This window comes from Ixodes scapularis, unplaced genomic scaffold (genome assembly GCF_016920785.2).
Source record: "Ixodes scapularis isolate PalLabHiFi unplaced genomic scaffold, ASM1692078v2 PGA_scaffold9__187_contigs__length_104089568, whole genome shotgun sequence".
Classification (NCBI taxonomy): Eukaryota; Metazoa; Arthropoda; class Arachnida; order Ixodida; family Ixodidae; genus Ixodes; species Ixodes scapularis.
In genome coordinates, this window is record NW_024609884.1 from 90072237 (window position 1) to 90090617 (window position 18381).

At 43.0% G+C, this 18381-nt stretch overlaps 1 protein-coding gene across 1 annotated transcript in view; it reads right to left on the reverse strand.

Moving 5' to 3' along the window:
• LOC8028606 (erythroid differentiation-related factor 1) overlaps positions 1 to 18304 on the reverse strand; it is a 90397-nt gene extending 72093 nt beyond the window's left edge. The window contains exons 1-9 of the mRNA XM_029988443.3: positions 17697 to 18304; positions 7888 to 8093; positions 6586 to 6649; positions 6332 to 6457; positions 6208 to 6270; positions 6025 to 6104; positions 2464 to 2614; positions 2254 to 2387; positions 2078 to 2189 (exon numbers count right to left, since the gene is read on the reverse strand). Coding sequence (XP_029844303.2) covers positions 2078 to 2189; positions 2254 to 2387; positions 2464 to 2614; positions 6025 to 6104; positions 6208 to 6270; positions 6332 to 6457; positions 6586 to 6649; positions 7888 to 8093; positions 17697 to 17768 — 1008 coding nt within the window. The 5' untranslated portion in view covers positions 17769 to 18304. The remainder of the gene's footprint in view (positions 1 to 2077; positions 2190 to 2253; positions 2388 to 2463; positions 2615 to 6024; positions 6105 to 6207; positions 6271 to 6331; positions 6458 to 6585; positions 6650 to 7887; positions 8094 to 17696) is intronic.
• Positions 18305 to 18381: the final 77 nt, after the last annotated feature.

The following is an 18381-nucleotide window of genomic DNA, read 5'->3' on the forward strand; positions in this document are numbered from 1 at the left end:
GCCGCTTTGCGCTCTGCGTTTGTTTTCGTACCAGTAACGCCTACATGTGTCAGCGCCGATGGGACGAACTGAAATGCCATCCCACACTCGTGGGTATGCAGTGCCAATTTCGTTGGAGGAATGCCCTCCAAAGAAGTTTCGTCCCCATCGTACGAGTCGATGATAATTCCGGACAAATATGGCACGCAATCTGTACTTCATGAAGAAAGATTCGAACGATAAAAAAAGTGACAAATATAAATCTAAAGAAAACAACCATGAAACTCGGAATCACTGGAGAATCGGCGTTTGAGTATGGAAGTTTATGTGGTGTGCTTTCTTTCTTGATCAGCCTCCTTTTGGATGTGGAAACACTGACACCCGGAGTTCTGTAGACAACAATTTTTTTTCTCGGCTTTAGAGCCACCTACCGCAAAGTGGTTCGAACTGGAAGTACCGTCCACTGGTCCCTTCCTACCTGTAAAGTGTGCACCTCCCACGACGAGTGGTATTTTCTGACAACATTTGACGGTCAAAGCCAGTTCCCATTTATATACGCCGCCCAAACTAAATTTCCACCTGGTTTCGCTATGCCAACTATTTTTGTTATAATAAGTGTTGTGCCAAGTGACGGTCATGTCAAAGTACCCGTGGGCCGAAAATCAGCACCTCGCACAACAGGTTATTACACAACAGCTGACCGCAAAAGTCCTTGGCGGCCAAACCGTGTGTTGGCCGACAACTTTGTTTTCTCGGCTTTGGAACCACCTTTCGTAAAGTTGTTTCAATGGGAAGTACAGTCCACTAGTCCCTTCCTACCTCTAAAGTCTCCACCTCCCCCGACCAGTGGTATTCTCTTGACAGCCTTTTCATGGTCAAAACCGGTTCCCATTGAGTTACGCCGCCCAAACCAAATTTTCACCTGGTTTCCCTATGCCACCTTTTTCTTGTATAATAAGTGCTGTGTCATGTTACTGTCAAGTCCAAGCACCTGTGTGCCCAAATCTGCACTTTGCACAGCCCGCTATAACACAACATTTTGGGTCTAATATTGGATATACCGTACAGCTTTATTTCTTTATTCGTTAGAAACAACTTTCACACCTGCCGTCTTAATGAAACTTGGCACACTTCGTGCAGAAACTTAGTGTACATCTCACTCGCCTCCAACATCATCGTTCCAGCAGTCCTACGTTTACAGCGACGAGCGAAATAAATTTCCCACTCAAAGCAATTATGGTAGTCCGTCTTGCTTTTCAGAAAATTGCTCCAACTCCTTTTTTGGCCGCAACTAGAGGAATTCCCCCGAATAACGACTAAAACTCAATATATAAGAAGAGGAGAACAGCTAAATGCCCTTCTTAGGTCTGCCCCAGCATTCATGCAACGTCACCCTCAACGTATCGGCTCAAAAAGCAAAAGTTTCGTCCGTGCGCGCTTCCGCCGCCACAGCTTGGCATGCGAAAAGGCGCCGCAGGCTGCTGAACGCGCCTCACAGTCGAACGCCAGCTCCTCCGCTAGCGGCGCTGCGCGCGTTTTTCAAAGCGCCCCCTATAGTTCCCGCACGGAGCGTATAGTAGCTGGGCATCTGTATAGGTTTCATTTTATGTCAAATCCATCATTTACTCGCCATCCCAATGTAGGCATTGGAGTTTCTGAGGTCACAGTCAATAAATATAGCTAGATAAAAATTAGCTTATGAATGGACAAATGGAAGCATGGGAACAGCCTTCCCGAGTTCAGCTGGATTTTCGTTTAAACATGGTGCAACCATAGTGAAAGGCTTGGAGAAACTATTCAATATTTGATTCAGACATGTTTAGCCTAAGCCATTATTGACTTTGCATTCTCTCCAAACTCAAAATCTATTATTTGCACATGACTAAAAATTTTGAAAAGCATCAAATGCAAGCTATGTAAAAAAAAAGAAAAAACTTTCTGGGCATGAGTTAATTGCATTTATACTTTAATAGCATTATAGGGCATTATATGAATATACACCGAGCAATACAGTAAATTGTGCTGTATTGACACTGTCGTCCAGTCTACGCGCATGAATACAACTTTCTCAGAACCCATTTGAGGAACATGGGCTTACCTGGACGATACCGTTCAAGTGGTAGCACATGACCACCTCAGGCACATTACACATCAGATTGTCCAGCCAGTAATCCAAGCCAGTGAGGATGTTGATTGGCTTTTGCATGTCCCTAGAAATGAAAGGTAAACTCGCATGAGCATGAATCCCGCAGGCGCACCCAAATGCCGGTTTACCTTAATTTTAAGCTGACCGCCGGTCGAGTGCCACCTCCAAAGATGGGCATGTTGGAGCCAATGAGCATGCGGATGTCTTCGAAGGTCCACAGGAGATTGCGCAGATGCTCGCTGCTTCCATCCAGTGCGGCATTCTGAATCGAGAATGCAGATTTGCTTACAAACATCTTTTCTGCACATATGGACGCACACAACGGTGAGCGTGCTTACTTCAACTGCATCCTGCCCTTCGGGAAGCATTACAGTCCGGTTTTCGTCCCGTGGTGCACTGTTTCCGTCAGTGCCGTTCCCTTCGTGACTTGCTTCGGAGCCTTCGGGAGCAATGTCAAGCTTCTGCACGGCACTCGGTTCTTGTTCCAAGCTTTACGAGGCCAAAACGAGAGTCAGGAAAGAAAATGCAAATGGGTCATTCAGGCACTTGTCTGTACTGTTCTATCACTGCTTCCCACAGCCAGGTTCACCATGGCGTAAATGTCTCCAAGTGGTTTTAACCAACAAAAAACCCCTATCAAATGAAATGATGCTATCTGCAGAATGCAATTCAGAGCAATTTCTGGAACACTTGAGCGTGGGTTTCGTAGCCATTTCCTAAATGCCTAATGTAAATTATGAAGCCCCTTAAAGCCCCCATTTATAAATTTTCGAGCACCTTATTATAAAACCTAAGGTACTCCGGAATATCCAAATTTAGTTAGGAGAATTTGAAGGTTGGTGCTAGGACATATCATACCCCATAACACAAAGTGTGCAAAGATCCAAAATGTCAAATATCAATAGCAGAATTTGATATAGTATGAGAAAGAAAGCAAGAATAAATACATTTCTAGGGAGTTTGGCAGCCTCAGACCTTTAAAAAAATTGCCTTCTGCACGCTGCCATCTTTGTCTGCTGGGCTGTGGAACATCTTCCGAGCATGCGCTGCTGCTCTGTTGTGCGATACATCAGGCGCTGCACATGCGTCCACAACTCAGTGACTCAGCATTTTTTGCCCGGGTGATAGCGATGGAAAGGCCTATAGGAAGCATTCACAGGACTGTGATTCAGTGCAGCCCTCCTGTCCACCACCACTCTGGGCATACTGCTTAGGAGTGTTCGGAGACATTTCTACACGCTGTTCATGCTATATGCTCTTCCTACCAGTCAGTTTCTTCTTCTCATGCTTTAGTCAAGGTGAGCATTTTGCCCATAATCATTCAGTATGTTTTAATGTGCATACATGCGCTTTTGAGGATGTGCTACCTCAAGAAACTTAAAGTAGTTAAGATTGTTACTTCGTGGCCAGCACCATGTTGATTATCGTAGCGCCTCCTGGCATGCATTTTGTTCTGCGGCCATCCTGGGTTGGGGCGAAAGCTGACCTCGGGGAGCTGCTTTAGGTTCTGCAGATGGTTAGAGGAACCTGTGCTTGGGTCGTCGCTGGTGCTCGACTCGACTCCCCACCCCCAGCTCTCGTGGCCCGCCGCGACACCCCCCTGAGTGCTGCACCCGAGGCGGTCCGCCGCCCCCCCCCCCCCCCCCACCCCCCGCCGCCCCCGCCCGCCCGCCCGCCGCCCGCTGCCGCTCCCCCCCCCCCCCCTTGTGACACCACTGCGCTGGTGCATCTTATGTGTTATCGTGTGCCGCGGTTTGAGTGCTCAAACACCTTTTATCAATGTTTATGGTAACAGGCACTGTAAAGATTTCTTATTGGGACTATGGCCTCTGCCACAGTGTTAATGGTAGGATCAGCAGTGGCAGCAGACAAAAAGCACTTATTACACACTTCACTCAAGTTTTTGTGGTTGCAGATGCAGACGCAGGTGCATCAAAAATGTGTTTGTTCCGCGTGTGCCACGAGAAAATATATTCTGCGTAACAGATGGACGCCGCAAATATACCATTAAATGTCGCGCCACAGCGCTCCACGCCTTCCTGTGCCACGGCGGCTCTTCCGAATCGGAATATTACTACCACTATCACACTGAAGGGAACGAATAAAGACAGCTCAAGTTTGCTCACGCATACAATGGCTGACAATTTTAGCTCTTATGTTTATAAACAATTTATTCAAAGATTGTGTATTGATGAGTGCGTCGTTTGTCAACAAGGGAAAACAAGTGCTTCAAAGTGGACCTGCTGCGAATATGAGTCGATCAGTGGCTCAGTTGTCTGAAGGAATCTGTGCATAAGCTTTCTTTGGTAATGAAATTTTGGGTTCATGTTCTAATTGCAGGTCATTTGGGGGAAATTAACATCTTAACAGCTTTACTACATAGATGCTGTATACTTATTCACATAACAAATTGACTCCATTTGTATAATGAAGGTCAACTTAATTTGCCGGTTCTCTGCAATCCTGCAGGTAATTGCGATCCAGAAAAACCAATGACACTAACTTTCATACAAATTCCACCTGTGCCCAGTGGTGTGAATAATCCTTCAGCTACTGAGTGATGTATAATTATCAGGTAGTATCAAAATTTCCGCAGTCAATATATAAACATCAGTGTCCACTAATGCACAGACCTTTACCTTGCAAATTGTGCAAAGGACAAATTCCTGAATTGCCAAGGGGCGCACTCAATACCTTAATTTTGCTAATTCTAAAAAATTGACGGCTTCAATCGTGTCTTTTAAATTACTTCGAAGAAAGCCGGCCAAACTTCCACTAAAGAGTCATAAGTCAAACATATGTATTGAATTGCCATGGATAGTCAGGGGATACAGAATGTAGACCGTATTTTGAGTCACGCTGAATGATCAGTTATGAGCTTTCCAGAGCTCTGGAGTTGCGCTAAATTTGGCCAGTCCAGTCCTCCGGTAAACTACACATTGTGTGGGTGTGCAGGAGACAAAAAAGAAAAATGGTTTTGCTTAGTGCAGCTGCAGGGTAGAACTCAAGTGTGCATTCCATTGAAAGAATGTTGCAATCACACTCAATATGATAGCGATGGGCAAAAGACTTGGATTACTAATGCAACTTGCTGACCCAGGAGTTTTTGATTATGTAAAAGGCTATAAAGCCTAAACACTTGGCAGCTGCACTCGCCTTGACGACTCCTAAACATGAGAAAGTATTCTTTCGGGCTTTCGGATGTTATTCATACAATACATATTCGAAAAATGGTGCCTCAGTGACTGGGTACTCACTGACATATAGAATCTAAAAAAGAAGCAAAAACAAAATACAAAAAACTTTGGGAAAAGAAAACAAGAGAACGCAAAATCTCGAGCAACACACGCATTCAGCGAGTTTATTTGGGTCTTTCTCCTGTTTGCCCCAACCCAGCGAGGAGGAAAGCGTGCGACAGCTCTCTCCCTACTTCTCTCTCGACCTCTTTCCATAAAACAATCTATATCGGGCTAGATACACTCACACCGAGTACTGGCAAATCGTGCACAAAGAGCAACAATGTGCAAAATGTAGTTAAAAAGCTTGTATCATTAATGACCTTATACATGAAACACTATCTGGCTAGCCATACACACATTGTTGCATCCATCCTGACTTGCATGGAAAGTCTGTTAGGGCATTTCTTGCTCGTCCATTGTCCTGGCTTTAAATTTAATTGCCGAGAGTGCAGGGGTGCATTCTCCCATCATACAGCATGGCACAAATGAGAGCCCTCTAGGGTTATTGAAACAGTGTGTTTCCATTGTGACTAAGTCTGAGTGTTGTGTTACACTTTTTCAGCGTTGCCCAGCATTGTGTTTGTAACACTTTGCTCGAGGTTTAAATTTTTTGTGAATAAGAGAACAAACATGATGACTTAATAGAAAAAGTCACAACACCTGTAATACAGGAACTTGGAGAACATGTTCTTGTTCTGTAGGATGTCCCGACGCTTATTCTTACGCAGTGCCACTTTTTCCTGTGACAGACAATTTCAGACACCAGTTGTAAGTCCAACTCCAGTGACAAGAAGAGAACAATGGGTATTAAAGGGAATCCCTTAAGTGATGTGGCAAACATACCTTCTCTTGGAGGGACGCGAGAACAGTGTCATAAAAGAAATTTCGCAACCACTCCCATTGCTTCTGCATGCAAAAAGAATGACAGTCAATGAGCATAACATAACAACACTGTCACAAGCCTTGCCTGAGATTCTCGGAGGAGATGCCGATGAACATCAAACTCGTCCAAAAGAAGAGTCTTTCCAACTCTGTGTACCATCATGCTAATATGTGAATTACTATAAGGCATTTTCAACAGCTTCTTAATATTCTGGAAAAAAAAAAAGAGACAAAAAAATTGAGAGGGGGGTTCACAGGCAAAGAAAAAACACCTTGAATGTTCAACTCTACTAGCCTATGCAACAACATTTGGAAGAGGAAACCAATGTGGTACAGTACCTCTGCGTCAGATATGACATCAACCTCCCCAATGTATTCTGTGAAATTGTTGGCCATGTGGAAACTGCAAAAAAGGCGGAGAAGACTAAGATAAAGGCAGTTACCCAGACAAATTATGCAAGCACTTCTGTGAAGAATTTGACAGCAGTTGCCAATACCAAACCTCAACTTCTTTTGCCACGCTGTCAAGGCTAGCATGTTTCTGCAGTGCTCCTACGCTGTCAAAGCTACTTGCGTGAGCACGTGGCACCATTCAATGTCTCCTTCGCATAAGAGTGTGTGCATGAGAGGCACATGCTCTCACAGCTATGCAGGGTTGCACCACTGTGAAAGCTGTGCTTGCCCTGACAGCGTAGCGCAAAAGGCTGATGCCACGTATATAGTAATGTTGCCAATACAGGTATTTAAAAGGGCGACACTTCGCAAGCACTTTGTGCGGCAGGGGCATACTCGTAGTAAAGGAACAAATAGGTGTATGCCTACTGAAAGACATTGCAATATCCAGGGTGTTTGATTGTAATTCAAAAAGATTTTTATTAAAGAATCCGTGAAAGGTACACTAATGCGGTCTGTGCAGGTGAGTTATATGACCAGGGGGGCATAATATAAGGGGCTAATCACCACAATAAGTCGAATAAGTAACTAAAATTGGTTCAATACCTTTTTATTTGGTGAAAATAAACATATGGTTTTAGATGACACTCAGCAGGTTTCTGATTAGAACCATATGTTTATTTTCACTAATTAAAAATTAATTGAACAAATTTTAGTTACTTATTCGACTTTTCACGACGATTCTTCCCTTATATTATGTCCCCCTGGCCACAGAACTCACCTGCACAGACCGCATTAGAGTAACGTTCACACTTTTTTTTTTTTTTTAACAAATCTGACTGAATATAATTTAAACACCCTGCACATGCCTGACCCATGCAACATGCTTCTTGAGAACATACTGTACTCATGAAGAAACATGTTCTCAAACAATGCAGCACTTGAAAACAATTCAAGTTACACTAAGCACCAGCAAGTTGTCATTAGCCTTGGAGAATTTCCTGTACCAATTATGGACACCAGGCACACCCAACAGTCGACCGACTAATAAAAATAATATCTGGCATCCATTCAGTCATATACTTGGGTAAATGATAGAAACTGGAAACCCACTGGAAGAAAATATGGAGTGATCCAAAGGAGGCTTCAAAGCTGCAGTAGCTGTCAAGAAATCTACTGGAACAAATGCATCGGGTGACAAGAGGGGCACGTCAAAGACAGTGCTGCTAAATGAAAGATGGGCATTACCTGGAAAATATGGTAGAGCTGCTCTGTGGATATGTCCATTGTGCTCGAAGCCCGTGCCAGCTGATATCGCCTCTGAGCCAGTTGGAAGGCGGTTTGTTGAGGTTTGTGTTACTGCTCAGCTCCAAGTAGCGTATGGCCGGTTCACACAAGGGGTGCTTGAGGACAGCCGACGACTTGACCGGAGAAAGCACCTGAAGAGCGATGTCCTGCAGACAGGATGTCCTAGCTTAGCACCACCCTATTTCTGTCAATTGTGTTGACGGCCAATTGTAACCCTCCAAGACATTATTATTCCATTCTTTGCTACCACTTGGCTAGATGAATACATGGCTTGCAAGTGACATCATTTCATCACGCTGTGTTTGCTTTTCCTTATAATGTTTCAAAATTTAGAAATTGGAGATGAGTGAAGTGAGGACACCATCGTAAAAGGCACCAACCAGTGTTGGGTAAAGTACAAAGTAGCAGCAAGAAGATTTAGAATAGCAACACAGGCTTTACATTTTGGGAAGAGGCTTCCAGTCTTCGAGCGTGAGAAAACTAAGCTGCTAGTTAAAATGGGTGACACGCCTATAACAAAAACAACACCTGGATAAAAGACACACGAAGGATACAAACACAACTGTGGCAATGGCAAAAGAAAAGTTAGAAATGGTAAATAGGAAACATGTTTCTGACTGTATTTAAAAAATGACTAAAAACATGGGGGTAGCCAACAGGGTTGAGACATGTGGTAGAAAGAGGGGGCCACAAAAAAACCATGATACGTGAACACACACGAGTGGTAAGGTATTCAACTGGCATGCACCGTGCCCGTGAGACGCTTTCTCCTGCCTGTGCCTTCCGTCTTCCAGATCTCCCGGCTACTCTGGCCTTCACGGGTTTATGTGGCACAACCAGAAAGTAAGCACTATTCGTGCCCAAGTTCCAAAAGAATATTAACTTCCGAGTCGCACATGTGCACTTGTGCTTCTGCCTTCTTTAGTCACACTCCGACACCATTTTGTGAGACTGATTATTGTTGTGTTCTGCATCAATCCTGTCTAAGTTAATAGAATGACCCAGTGACTCCAGTCTGTGATAAAGAGTTCTGAATGCGAAAAACGTCAAAACATGCAATCGCGAAAAATCAGTCGAGAAATTTGTGAAATTTATAGACTAAATGCAGTGCGCGAAGAAATGGTGCGAGAATTATTACGAATGTTAAATGACAGGCGACAGAACGTTCATAATGCACTGCAGAGCAGTATGCCGTCTCTGGTCACAGAAAATATGGAGCAGGAAGTGTAAAACCAATTTCTGGAGGACCGACATTTCTGATTGTGCAACACATGTCCCTGAAGTTTCGAAGTCATTACGTCACAAAATCATTGCAAAATGTTCAGGCAGTACAAATTGTTTCAAGGCAGATGCCAACAATGTTGCCTCAGGTAACAGACTTCTAGGAGGTTATAGAAAGACTTTTGCCAGAAAATAACAAAATGCCTTTAAGAGACCATGCAATGATATTGGGTAGGAATGTGTCTCACTTTACACAACCTTACTGCCACTAGCAGGACGCAAGTATACTCGCACGCAACGCCACTGACCAGGAAGCTCATTTGTCGCCGCGTAATTTCTTTAAGAATAAAAGTGGACGTTTTTCTCCAATTTGTCATTCACCAAAACTTCATTTCATTTATTCAACCCTTAAAGGCCCAATGGGCATTACATAAGGGGGGCAAGGAATATAAAATAGAAAATACAGGACACTACACGAACCGAAACAAACATCAATTATACATTTGTACACGCCATTAAAAATAGAAGACAAAATCCACACACAAAAAAATGAGGTCAAAAATCACCAACATATCATCTATGTAAGCACTCGCTAAAAAAAATAAAAGTAGCCAACCATAAAAACAATGTGGAAATTGCCTCACGGAACAGGCCAGTGTCACTAATGTCGACTATGGTGTTGGGAAGGTCGTTCCAATGGCAGATGCCTCGCGGGACAGCGGAGTTAATAAACGCATTAGTTTTACCGGTTAGGTGCGTGAAACTTTTGCTGTTAGTGGTTCGATGGGAAGGTCTGTTAGGAGGCTCAAGAAAATATATATTAGTATCATGATAGTAGAGCTTATGGATGAGGCACAGAAGAGCAATTTTACGGCGGTTTTCGAGTAGAGGGAGAGAACACTGACTTTTTAGAGTAGAAACACTTACATTATAGAAATAACTCGATGTTATAAAAAGTGCCGCTCAGTTTTGGATGCCTTCGATACGTTTGGTTAAGTAGACTTGATGAGGGTTCCAGATTGGTGAAGCATAATCAAGTTTTGGGCGAACGCAAGTTTCGTAGGCTAGCTTACAGAGTTGAGGATGTGCTGCCTTGAGGTTACGCTTAATGTATCCGAGGGTTCGAGAAGCATCTGCAATTACGTTGTTAACGTGGGTGATCCATGAAAGGTTAGAAGTGAGGTGAATTCCCAGATATTTGTAAGAAGAAGCAACGCTAACAGGCGTGTTACCAAGAGAATAGGGGAATAAGAAAGGATTTTTTTGCGAGTAAAACCAAGTAATTTACATTTTAACGTGTTTAGGGGCATTAGCCATTTGTCACAACAATTAAGAATGTTGTCAAGATCTCGCTGAAGGATTAGATGGTCATATGGATGATTAATTTTTCGGTATAGTTAGGGTGACCAGACATCCCGTTTTGGCCGGGACAGTCTCGTTTTTGAGGTCCGCTTCTGCCGTCTTGTCCTTTTGTCCCAATAAAGAACCACGTCCCGTTTTCCCAGGAGTGCACAGTTTCAAAATTGGCACCAAGTGAGTTGAAGCAAAATGAAACTATGCCTACTTATTACAAGTATATTTTACAAAAATAACCGTAGGTACTTTAAATTATTTACCCAGAGAGTAAAATTTAGAACTGTTCTTGCCCACAAACACTTTTTCTCTCACGAAGACGCGTAAGTAGAAATATGTTTCTGAGTTACTGGATATAGCATGCATGTAGAATCTCGGTTGGCAGCGTTACACTATTTTTCGGAAATGGCAAAGAAATGCACTTGCCCCCCCCCCCCCCCCTCCTTCCCGCTGAGATGCCCCGTTTTCTAACTTGAGGAATGTGGTCACCCTAGGTATAGTACACAGTCATCTGTAGACAATTGTATGTTAGAGGAAAGCGAATTAGGAAGGTTGTTAATATAGATAAGAAACAGAAGAAGCCCTACGACGATGCCTTGAGGGACTCCCGAAGTTACATTAGAAATGTCAGATTGAAAATCCCCATAGACAGTAAACTGGGAACGGAGCGAGAGACAGTTTCGAATCCACGAGAGAGTTAGAAAATCAAGATTAAGCGAGATTTTAGATGTTAAATGACAATGAGGTACGCGATCAAATGCTTTAAAGAAATCAAGAAATACAGCATCGGTTTGAGTGTTAGTGTTCATATTAACATGAAGGTCATGAGTGAATTCGAGAAGTTGCCTATCACACGAGAAGCCCTTTCGGAAACCATACTGATATTCATAAAAGAAATTGTTAGATTCAAGATGTGATGCAACATGAGAGAATATTACATGTTCCAACAACTTACACACTACACTAGTTAGTGATATGGGACGGTAGTTTTCCGCTGAATGACAATCTCCGCTTTTGAAGATCGGAACGACCCTCCCGATTTACCACTCATGCGGGATGCAGCCGGCGGATAATGACTGTTGAAATAATAAAATGCAGATTTCACTTGCAACTTCCTTCGTATTTTTTAAGATCTTTGAATTAATTGTGTCAATGCCAGCCGAGGTGGAAATTTTAAGTTTATCTATTAAGTCTACAATCCCTTGATGACGAAGTTGTGGGGATCACATCGTTAATTTCCATCCCCAGGATTTCGTCAGAAATTGCGATCTCTGCGTAGACAATATTTTAATGTGGCTAATACAGTGGACACGAGCACCGCACACGAACATTTGATTTGGGCTCGTGACAATCAATGCCTCGACATGCATTGGGGTTGTGGCTCATGCCCAATTGTTGCAATGACGGGAACAGCCGAACCTCCGCAATGTGTGAAACTTGGCGCACGCCCTGCGCCTGTGCCGACCCCGCACGTGGCTATGATGGACATTGGAGGCATATAATCGACTCCAGGTCACGTGGCCGCTCGTTCTGGCTGCGAGTTGAGGGGCGAACGCGGCTCGTTTCTCTCCCATTTTTACTACAACTGCCATTGCGTAACGAAAAAAAGTAATGCGTTTCATAGGTAATGAATGTCAAGAAATAATCCTAAGCGGTGTTTACTGAACTACAAAAATTGTTGCACCACCCCTTTAACATCAAAGCATGATTACATCAAAAGAAAGATTAAGGTATGCAGAATTCACAAACAATGTTGCATCACTCCCTCATTTTCAAACAAAACTTGCTTTCTGAATGTGCCACATTTTTATGTCACTAAAAATTTCCTTACAATGTTGCTTCAGTAGTGGGGAGCCTTTTAGCTTTTCTTGAGAACATAGGATTTTTAAGAGCATACATCAATCGTAATCACCTTTTACTTTCCACAAGGTTGTATTTTAAATGTCCGTAGTTTGGCGCATATGGCCATCGTAGCTTTCGTGGCGCAAAAGGCAAACAACAACAGTTGTAGGGAGGAGGTGAGAGGAATCTTTTCATTTTACTATTTTTGCTTTTTAAATGAATGCCACAACTACATTTGTGTTACTGTTAGCGTCTTTCCAGTTTTACCCCATTTTATTTTTTGTTGTATATGTGTTACTCGCATGAATGTATTTTCTTTTTCTCTTTTATACTATTTCACCACCAAGAGGACTTCGCAAATCCCCTTTTTTCACAGAAGTCTCCTGCCAAAACGTTTGATAATTGAAGCCTCTGCTGCTCTTTTGTCTCTTTCTTGTTGAAAAATAATTATGAGAATATTAATTCCAAGTAAAGAAAGTACACTGGGTGCAATGTACCGGGTGTTTTTGAGAAAAAAGGACAGCTTTTTCGCAGGAAGCTGGAACTCGGTGAGAATGTGACGCTAGCGGTTCAAAATCTAGAATGCGCAAGTTTAAAAACATGACATTACCTGGATCAATAGATGAAAGAGAAAGACGGATTTACCCTATTGAGCCTATTGAGTCAACGTCCACCACTTTCTCATTCTTTACAACCGCTAGCGTCACATTCTCACAAAGTTTCAGCTTCCTGCAATGCATATAGTTTCTTTACGCAGACCGAAAAGCACGGTTTTTTTTTCTGAAAAATGCCGGGTACTTTAGGTAAAGTACAATGAGCATAATGGTCTTTCAAAGTAAGGTACAGGTATGTTTTCAACAGAATTTTTACCGAACTCTTTTGTTATCCCAAAACTACTAAAACGGTTTTTAAACTGGTATATATATATTGTACTATATGCCCAGTCAATAATAAAGACAAGTCATACATGAATACCATCATCAAACTCACGTTTGATCACACTGACTAACCTTGCTGCAACATAAAAAAAAATACCGTGATGGTGTAATACAAAGTCACTAGCGAGAAGCAACTGGTCAAGAAACTGTTACTGCAAAAGCGAGCTGATAATACCCCACCATCCAGAGGAACTCACGCCACTACAACATGCATGCAGTTCTTGCTTTGGCATCTTAACTCTTTCCTGACTATGCCCATCGGCCAGCGATCACCAACAATCAATGGTTTCCAAGTGCCGTCAAGAAAACATTTAGAGCTGAGAATTATGTTCCACAATCTCGTGGATACCTGAAGAGCTCTAGCTTCAGTTTTAACGTAGGTTTAAGCTTTATCATAAGCTGGAGGATGTCCAAAATAGTTGTGGGAACGGGGATGCACTGGTCTAACATGGCTAACTGCTTGCATCCCTCTTTGTAACAAAGATGGCATTATTTACAAAATTCAACTGCACTGTGGCATATTTTTCAGACCACAAGCGCTCTGGGGACACTTCAAATGATGTTATAGGCGTTGCTTAACAGATGGTTGTCGGTAAGCATCACCATAATTTCCCAGGCTGCCCTGAGCCGGCTTGCACGTTTTATGTTCCCAACAAGGCGCACAAAAATTCAGAATTTGAGGGAACGGCAATCGAGGCTATGGCAAAACGAAGGTCGAACACAAGGAAAGCATTCTGCTGGGGATGTGAGATATGCTATCCGTGTTTCACCAATATAAGCACTCCTTTGTTGAAAAGCACACATGCTACGGAGGCTAACTCTCTGACGAACCGAAAATAGACAATGTCAGTTAAAGTATCTAAGTTTCAGAAGTAATAGCCGTGGGTGCAGGGCACATTTTCTATGTTCAGAATTTTTTTTATTTGTTGTTTAATTTCACATAGCTGTAGAAGTTTTGGCGTATGTACGCCTTCCACACACACTGTATTTTGAAGAAATAAAATTTGAAAATCCTTTTCCCCATATTATATTAACCTGTTTCTTCTAAAAGAACTTAATTGGCCACATTTTGATGTGTCATGTTGCTCCATACGCAAATTAGTTAGGGAAATAAAAGTGTTTCCACGGATCCTTTGAAAATTGCTACTTTTCCCATGGTCAGGAAAGAGTTACTTAAAAAAAAATGATGAAGTTCATTTTGGCATGTTTGGCATGCTCAAGCATTTTTTTATAGTGTTTGCAATAAAGCAAGGACCACCTTGTTTAACATGGTAAACCAAAAATTAGCTGAATTTGCAAAGAAAAGATAGTGTGTGTGGTCCTATTTTGACTGGAACACGAGTTGGTATTTTCACTTTTGAATGCTTCCTCACCCTTCATTCATTCATTCATTTAGTTTCAGTGTTGACAAACAGCTTGACGCATCCGTAGTGGTGCATTTCCAACTCGTCTTGAACTAATGCAAAAACATTATAAACATGAAGACAAAAAAATGAAAGCCGTTTACAACTCCCTGTAACGCTGAATTAGAGCGCAGCTCTTGAGGAGGAGGAGGGAAGGGTACTGAGGGTCACGTGTTCTCGGGGGGGGGGGGGGGGGTTACATGACCTGGGGCAGGGGTCACGTGAGGTTGGAGGGTCACGTGACCCCCCCCCCCGAGGTTACGTGACCTGGGGGGTGCCGCGTGACCTCGGGGGGGGTCACGTGACCCCCCAGAGAAATTTTTCCACTAGGCTTAGCGGGGAAACTTTACCTCTAGATTTAGCGGGGAAATTTACCCATAATGCACCGCGCGGTTACGCCGACGGTGACGCTGACGCCGCTCAAGCCGGAAACGGACGCCTAAGAGCTGTGGCATTAATGCGCTGTTGAAACAGTGGCATTAATACGCTGTTGAAAGCTACACATAAAAAATATTAGGTTTCTATGACATGTGTAGCCACTGAACAGGCTTTGACTTCTTGACCTTGCTGGAAACAGATAGTTTCTGCTATCTGAATCAATTCAAGGCATTTCTTTTGGGCACAAACACAAAGGGCATTATTGAGATGACACCAAAGAGTCTCTCCCTGTGACGAAAGCAAGCCAACAGCTTAAATAAAGTTAATTCTACTGTGGATTTCAACACGAAAAGCATTTTTGACCAGTGAGCAGGGACGCTAATTTATAATTTGCTATCTGCTTGGTGAAGTCTAAACTTTAATAAAATGAGAAATTAAATATTTATTAACTTTTTGCCAACTTAAAGTTGTCAGAAAGATTAAAAAGAAAAGGAGTTGGTATGTAGATGTCAAAAACGACAGAGCACTCCCAGCATGCCTGAAAGACAATTTTTCGAGCCATATTTGGAGGCTCGCTTCTGTAGAAAGAGCCTAATCCCCCGCTCACTAAAGAGTTTCATGCAGATTAAACATGGACAGTGATTTAAACATAGTTATTTCCTCACACTGCCAGGAATCGGCCACCTGTGGTCAGTGCACTAGTGTGCAATGGCCCGAGTGAAAGGTAGTGAAAGTTTGAAATGCTGCGGAAAAGTGTTCCCGAGCACAAAGGAAGTCACGTGCCATCAGTTCTCCCCCAAGTATAAACACACCCAGTTCTTGCGAGTTGATGAAGCATCATTCTACAGTACAAATTTTCCAGATAGATTTTAAGACGGCATATTTTGGAGAGAGGCAGCATACTTTCCAAGGAAAGTGCCAGAAAAAATGGTCTAGGACAGATTTGCCTGCTTCTGAAGTGCAAGTCGTCACTTTTAAAGGGACACTGACTTCTCCCAAAAATGTTTTCTTTTTTAATTTTTTCCCATGCGATCCATTATGGTGTCAGAAAACCACCCAATCAATATTTTGCAAAATCATCACATATATTTTTAATAAAGTCAAGAAACGGAACTACTCGAAATTGAAACCAGATTAGGGAAGAAGAAATATAGAGCAGGAGAAAGTTACCAAAAGTCACGTGACTGTGCAACTTTTTTTTTTTTCAATTAACTAATTTGCAGCTTTTTAGAAGCTACAAAAAATGTGTATCATGTCTTGTCTGTTTTTAGTATTGAGAGTGTGCTTTCAATGACCCACTACTTTGATTATCATTGGTGGTTCTGTCTAAACCATGCAAAACGGCACCTGACAACAGAGAACGAGGAGGAGACAACCGGCCAGTTCTTGAACGGCGATTTTCAGGTGGAAAGAAAACGAATTTCGAGCCGCCAAGTGTGTTCTGGATAGATGGGCTCTTATATGTCATGTACAAATAAGAACCTTGGCGAGCATAAATACCCTGTCAGTGTCCCTTAAAGGGATACTGACCCGAAATCTGGATTCCACAAAACATGGCAGCAGAAGCATGCAACGGGATGCTAGGAACACCAAAACATCACTCATACAGCGGTACCTCGAACGGATGACCATATTTTTCTAAAAGAAGGAGGCGCATTTGACAGGTATGTTGACGTCTTGTTTAGTCAAGAAATCACTTCACCCCGCCTCGAGGGGGCGAAGTGAAGAGAGGGGGAAATGAGATATGTTCACGTCACGCACCTGGTCGACCTTGTTCAATCTCGACTTCTTTTTAAAAAATACGGCCGCCCATTGGAGATGTTGCCTTGCAGGTGGTGTTGTCGAGATTGTAGCGTCCCGCCTACCGCTCCTGCATTGTTTTCTGAAGTCCAAATTTCGGTTCACGATCCCTTAAGCACAAAATACTATGTCCAGTGCATCCAAACACTGGCGCCAAACACATAAGCAGTGAATTCCGGAATAAGTTTTCATTCCTGCATAACTGTCGTTCAGTTATGTGGTTGCATACTGGCTATAGTTATGTTCTGAGCTCAAAGTGTTGCTGTGAAAGTACCCAAGTGTTCGGTAGGAGGTAAAGGATGCAGCGAACAGATTGGTCCATCGCCAAGAGATTGGAGAGGATTGAAAGAACAGTCCTTCTTATGTCATATTGTCAAAGTGAGCAAGTCCAATGCTTGAAGCCATCCCAACTACAACTTGCTTACAAAGAGGGACCGTCCGTAACAGATGTGGGTTGTTGGTGACAAAGACGAGTTGGTCAAGGATCAGTTTGATTCTAAAAATGAAGGTTACTGAAGTACTCGAATATCTGTTGTAAAGAAATATTGTAAACATTGTGTCCTGAGACAAGCAGGCACTAACAGTGTAATCATTTGGATGCTTTAAGGTATCCGTTGATGGTTGCGCATAAAGCGTTTTGTGAGGAATAAAAAAAAAATTCTCCATTTTTATTGTTTGTTCTTTGTGGCTTAGCGTCGGCTGAGAGTATCATGGTCCAAATGAAAGGGCGTTTTACACTGCGAGGCGATAACCAACAGTGGGAATGGACGAGCAAATAACGCTGGCGCATAAATCGGCGGCATGAGTTGCTTACGTCTCCGGTCATGTCTTTCACGTCGTCGTCTTCTTTGCGAGAGGCACGCGAAGCAGTCTCTTCAGATGACATCGCGTAAAGGAGTCCGAAAAACTTCACGAACGTCCTACATACTTGTAAGGCCTGTCTTTTTCTTCAGAGAATAGCATTTCGGAACAGCATTTCGACACTTGCCGGAGCTCAAATGTTCTACGACGGGCCGGCACTGTCGGCGTTGGGTAGACCCGTTGGTCGCAGACCCGACTGGACCCGACGCGCCGCAGCGCCGCCGCTTGTTTTGCTTTCGTCGCTCTGCTCCTTGCTCTGCTGGCTCTGCTCTGGCTCCGAAGGCTGACTCATCTCCTCGCAGCAGCAAAACCAAGACAGATATCCGGAACACAGAACAACTTTTGATTTAACAAAAAAAAGCAAAGCTCTTGTCAAGTTTTGGGAGGCGAAGTGAAGCGGTGAAACTCTGAGTGAAACCAGTAAACGTTTTGTTGCAAGTTGAAAGTCTACCTTGTCTGTTTTTCATGTCCCTTTTTCGTTTTCGTAAACCAACAGGAACCTAAGAACCTTCGTCGAATCTCTCAGAAACCGATAATCAACCCTCTCCTTTCAAACCAGGCTTCCACTACTTCCACGCTTGCATGTGTTTTTACTATCGTGACTTTAAAGCTTAACCGCACTAAAGTCACTGGACTTT